The sequence below is a fragment of the Molothrus aeneus genome, chromosome 2 (genome assembly GCF_037042795.1).
Source record: "Molothrus aeneus isolate 106 chromosome 2, BPBGC_Maene_1.0, whole genome shotgun sequence".
Lineage (NCBI taxonomy): Eukaryota > Metazoa > Chordata > Aves > Passeriformes > Icteridae > Molothrus > Molothrus aeneus.
The window spans coordinates 102,798,997-102,804,996 of NC_089647.1; the positions used below are offsets into that span (position 1 = coordinate 102,798,997).

Below are 6,000 nucleotides of genomic sequence, written 5' to 3' on the forward strand. Positions count from 1 at the left end.
AATCCACTTCTTTTTGGTGAGTCTTCATTCAGTGCCTCCTACCTGGAAAAAAACAACCTGAGTGATTTGTAGACCACGCAGTGGTGACTGTATTCAACTTCACTTAGTTTCAAATTAGTATCCAAGTAACTTGGATTTGCACACTCTTCCTAAGACCGTTGAATTTAAGGTTGTAAAGTGTTTGCTTGTATACTTGGTTAGGTAGTCAAGAAACTTGACAAAGTTTTTTTGATTCAACTTACACAATTGATTTTTATTGCTTTGGATTGTTGGTGTTTGTTCAGCCTGGTGTTCTGGTGAGCTCACTGTAACCACTAAATCTTCAAATGTGTTATGGGTATGGAGAATTCAGACTTCTAATTAGACCTTTCTCCATATGGGCACCCCAGGTATACATTGCAGTAACTTCTGCTTTTTATTAATATTTAGCTTGGGACAAGGTAGTGCTTGCAAATAGGAGTTGCTTGGGAGAGAGTTGGGTGGGGTTTTTTGTTTTAATTTTTTTTTGGGGGGGGTTGGGGGGTGGGGGGTTTGTTTCTTGGGATTTGCTTTTTTTTTTCATTCCTCACTCAATCCTTGATGTATTTGTATTCCAAGAATGAGATGTTGTTTCACCCCTAAGACAAAAAAAGTATTGTAGGAATATCTTCTTTTTCAGAAGCATGACATGTGGAAACTCAAGACAATGTAGCCCGCAGCCAGAGAACTTCTATATAATTTGATGTATTTTGTCACATTGCTTTGTGGAAGAATCTGTTTAAAATTAATAGGCTATAGTTTTTTAAAAAGTGCATTTAAACACTGTAAGATCTAGGCAATGTTAAATAACTGAGAAAAATCTGGATGTTGTAATACTGTTTACTAATAAGTTTAAGCAATTATAAAGAAAATGGTTATGGAGTAGATGTTATAGGTAAACAACACATGGTGGTCTGTTTTAACTGGAAGCCCTCATATAATGATTGCTTCTGCTAATGAGAATATAGATCATCCCCCCCATACTTACCCTTTCTTGAAAGGATACAAATTGTTGTTTGCTGTAGGCAGAATGAAGACAAGCTGTTCAGTGTTTGCATTGTAAATATTAAATATTAAGAACAGCATGTATCTGGTTCTGAAATATGTGGGAGCCTGGCAGTAATGTCAAAATGTATACGTTCATCTGAAATTTTGCTTATTTGCTTGATTGTGACTGGGATTTTTTTTTTTCTTCAGGGAAACTGTATCAATCTGACTGATGCCTTGACTCTGTATGAAGAGCAGCTTAGCAGGCTTTATTGTCCTGTGGAGTTTTCAAAAGAAACTGTGTGTGTTCCTTCCTACATGGAATTGTATCCTTAAAGACTGAAGAAGACTGGAGAGTGTGTATTAATAAATCAAGCAAGCATAGATTGTTTGGAGGTAATAAACTCAAGCAAAAAGGCAGTTCTGATTTAAATGCTTAATGGTTTTTTTCATAGTAAATGAAGTATGGCAGTTTTGAGGATAATTGTAGGAATTATTTTCTAAAAGTGCTATAAATTCACAGCTGGTAAAATGATCAGCACATTTCATGAATAAGCTGTATTTTTGTTAATGTTTTGAGTGGTGTATGTGATGTAGGATAAACTGTGTGATAAAGGTAATGCTGCCTGGGAGTTCTGACAAGGCTGTATCTTCTTATTTTCTTTTCTTCTTTTACTAAAATAAGAAACTAACTTCACACAGATTAGCATGATCCAGATCTTTAGATATTATCTGATAGAGCTATTCTTGAACATACAGTTCAGACTTTACTTTTAAGGCTGGGGAATGGGGAAGAGTAATTCCCAACAATAATTACTAGTTAGTGTTACTGGAAAAAATACTCCAAGTAGAGGGTTATGCCTATTCTCAGCAACCTCCCATTCCTAAAAATAATCCTTCAGAATTTCTTCAATTTGTGGGTGGTAAGGAAGTTAGGTAAGGAGCCTAGAAGTTTAAACTTCAAGCCCTTAGTGTGAGAGGGGCATTTTGATCTGCTGTAAGGTGGTTCTGCCATCTGCACTTGCCTTGAGTGTTTGCTGCTTTTGTGGGATCTCCCTGGAAATGTTTCTGCAGAGTGAAGCCTGCTGTGGCTGTCTCTCTTGACAGGAAACATCTTTTCACAATCTTTGTATTCATAATACATTAAGCACATGATACTGCCACAGCCTTTCTTGTGTTGTGTGTGTTCATTTGCCTCCCTCCTGTGTCCCTAAGCCCAGTAGTGCTCACTGCTGCAGCCCCCATACCGACCTCATATTGACCCCATATTGACCCCAGACTGACTGCAGCCAGCTCCTCCTGCTTCTCATTATTGTCAACTCTTTGGGAAATGCAGATTGGACCTTGCATTTTCAAGACAAAATAAATGTGAAGGATATCAGGATACTTGCCCTTAAAGTTTACAGTTTCAGAGAAACTGGTTATTTTTCCCTTTATGACTGCCAGGCCTTAATGGAACATGTATGTGTTTTGAAGAGTAGGCATCTTTGATCTGCTGAGTCAAGAAGAGAATCCAGGTAGATATCACTTTTGAGTGTTTTCCCTACCCTTTATGAGCTACCAGAAGTTTTCAGAATTTAAATATAAGTAAAAAGAACTGCATTTTAACTGTGTACAAGTGTTGCCTTTTTTCCTTAACTGCTTGTTTTCTCCAGATGGGTATTCTACACGATTTGGAAGAAACAGACTGACATCTGAACATCAAGATTATTTGAGATGATCCTAAATGTACATGCTGCATGGAGCATATAGGCCTGCCACATGCTGCATATTGGCATCTTGAACCTTTAAATTATATGCTGTAGATGATCCTGAAACTTAGTCATGCTATTGATTGTGAATTCTTTAAATGTTTTTTTATTATTATTTTAATTTAAAAGCAAATGGAAAATGTATATTTTGACGAGCTAGGGTGTTATTTTTGAAAGTCAACTTAGATGAATAAGCAGCAAAACTATATAGCTGCTGACTGCACTGAACCTTTAGAATGTGATCCTTTTTATTTTTTTGTAGATCTTCACAAACTGGTTGATTAAAAAAGACATCTTTAGCATTTCATCCCTGAAAGGTGGTCCATGGAGTTTTTGTTTGTTTTTCCAACAGATTTTTCATTTATGGTGCTTTTTAAAAATGGGAGAGGGTTTTGTGTGGTTTTGATTTTTTTAAATGAACACTGCAGTGCTTCCATATAGAGAAGGGCATAACTAAAAAAGAAAAAAAATCTTGTGGGAGAATACCCCAAGTCCTTTGTTGCAAAGGGAAGAAAGCCAGTCTTAAATTTTTACTTACCCTAGCAATTCATCATTGCTGTAATCTCTGCTGCAGAAGAATCTTTGGCCTTTTACCTCCTGGATTTTTTTAGTTGCTACCATATTGATTATTTGGATTCTGATATGGATTTGACAGTAGCTTTCTACTGAAGCATGAAGATCAAGGCTGCGTTTTTATTCCACCATGGTGCAAGAAATTGAGTGTAATGAGGTGCATGTGGGCATATCCTCTCCCCAGCCTTATGGGAAGCACTAGATTTTTGAAGCAAAAGTTGGCTTAGAGGATGAAGAAATATGGGTGTGATATGATCTATCTTTACGTGCACCTGTACTGAATGTTTTGAGGTGTGTGTGCTTCAGTAGGGTCAATGATGGCTGTATTGCCACAGATGGCCCATACTGTGTGAGGCTCTTGCTCAGTTAGGTTCACTTGCAGTGTAAAAATCAGTAGAAGCTGGGGTGCCTTGTAGTTCTGTTCTGGAAGAAAATGCATTTTTCTTCAGCAGTTTCTCATGCTGTCAGAAGTTATATTTTTGTAAGAGTTTGCTATGTAGCAACTAAAATATTTGTGATTAAAAATCCCACTTGAAAGGAGGTAGGAAGGATATGACCAATATGTGCATTTTTTACTTTTCCAAGGTAGAATAAGTAGTGCACTATTTCCCTAAACACTCTAATCCTGAGCAATGATCTTTCATTCAACACCCATATCAACATTTTCTTAGTTTTATTGGAGAGAGTTGATTTGCCCCACCAATATATACTGTTAATAAAAACAAACCATACAAAAGCTGTCCTTTATGTTTCTAAACCATACATAAAGAAAAATTTTATTGCATGCCACAATATATAAACTTTTCATAGACTCTCAGTAGCCTATGCAGAATCCCAAAGTGATACTCAAAAATGTGCCAAAATTTGTTTTTTCTTTGGCCTATAATTGGTCTAAATGTTTTCAGTTTGGATAGCCAATTAGATGCATTTTTCAGTCTTACTATTTTAAATTATGTAAGTTAATTCTCTGATATACACAGGGCACAGTTCTTCCATGTCCTACAACTTGTGAATCACTGAATACTCCCAAAGAACAGAGCTTCCCTCTAAATGGAAAAGTTTCCTATATTTCCCTGAGTGTTCTATGTCTGTTGTAGGCATCCCAGAAAATACTTTGATATTATTACCTGTAATCTAATAGAGACTCTTCATTTATGATCCAGGACTGCAATCAGTTTGTCTAGCTGCAGATGAATGCAGATACCCTGTAAGCAGGTGTGTCCATAATTTTGCAAGCATGAATATTTCCATTGGTTCTTGGTGTGATTACTCATGTAGATGAAACGAAGCCCACAGGGACAGAGTTCAGAGCATCTGTGTTCCTGGGTGAGCTTGGCAGATGTAGAAATCAGTCACAACAGGTGGGGGTAGTTTGGTTTTTAGCAAGGAATTTTGTGAGCTAGAAGATGACTTAAATCTGCTCGTTGTACCAGGGCTTGTGCTTCCCTTTGGTATCGCTGCACAGGGAGCTGCTGGGTGTGCAGGGATGTTCTGGAAAGATTCCCAGAATGACCAGGGGACCTGAATTGCATATTAGTAGCTGAGAGGCAGCAGTGCTTGCAAACTTTTCAACTAATAGGGTATGAAGAGAGTTGGAAGAATTTTTTTGTCTTTAACTTTTTTAATGTAGTGTTTCACAGTGATAGATGCAGTATAAAGCAATTCAGCAAACACTGAACATTATATTTTTTTAAGTTGCTGAATTGATTCTAAGCAAATATATATACACATTGTTAGTCTTTATTTATTTGTTGCTGTAGTATAGATTTTTTTAAAAAGAAAAACAAGTATCTGTGTTAGAATTTTCAAATGCAAACTGCTATAGCTGATCAGTTTTCCATGTTTAAGGCCCATTGGGAAATGGCTGTGAGTGCTGCACTACGTATGCAAACAGTTCCCAAAACATGGTTAACATTAGAGGTTTCTTAATTATTCTTTGCACTAAATGCTGCTTCCACCTAGAAGTTACTGATTGATAGTAGTTTGTGCAAGGAGAAGACTGCTGGCATTGTATCTACTGCATCGGTGCATTGCACGTGTTACAATAAAGGTACGCTGTCATTACTTGTGTGTTTGAATTGTTAAATCCATTGTGGATTCCGTGTTCAAATGACAGAATCTATGGGTATGATGCTTACCATTGTACCTCCTTTTTCCTTGTTGCATAAAGGTACTTCTGGTCCTTTTATTGAGTATCTTTTCTGTCTCAGATTAATAAATTGTTATTTTCCATATAATAAATGCTCAGATAAGATACTCTGTATATGGAACAGTGCGCTGATATTTGTAATGGGGTGGGAATCACTTGATGCTTCAGTGATATTTGCCTAGAAAGAGTTAATTATCTGTACAGTATTTTAGATGTGAATTCTCTAAAGGCCTCTAAGTGGAAGTTTGAATTTTTCTGCTAAAGCAGTAAGTTGGCTTTAGGGGACAGTGACTCATTGTGTGGCACAGAGAAAAGACAGGCTTAGGAGAAGTCAGTGTGACATTGAGAGTGATGGAAACTGGCACAGAAGTTTAGGAAACACGGAGAAGGGCACAAACAGGATGGGCACATCAAAGAAGTTATTAGTCTTACCAAATCACACCCCAGAATAATGTCATACAATGAAAGAAAGACATTACTCCCAGAAAATATAGAGAGATTTACATGAATTTCAGCCAACTG

At 37.0% G+C, this 6,000-nt stretch overlaps 1 protein-coding gene across 1 annotated transcript in view; it reads left to right on the forward strand.

Moving 5' to 3' along the window:
- SMS (spermine synthase) overlaps positions 1-5,393 on the forward strand; it is a 43,531-nt gene extending 38,138 nt beyond the window's left edge. The window contains exons 10-11 of the mRNA XM_066545430.1: positions 1,216-1,331; positions 2,661-5,393. Coding sequence (XP_066401527.1) covers positions 1,216-1,331; positions 2,661-2,703 — 159 coding nt within the window. The 3' untranslated portion in view covers positions 2,704-5,393. The remainder of the gene's footprint in view (positions 1-1,215; positions 1,332-2,660) is intronic.
- The last annotated feature ends 607 nt before the right edge of the window (positions 5,394-6,000 follow it).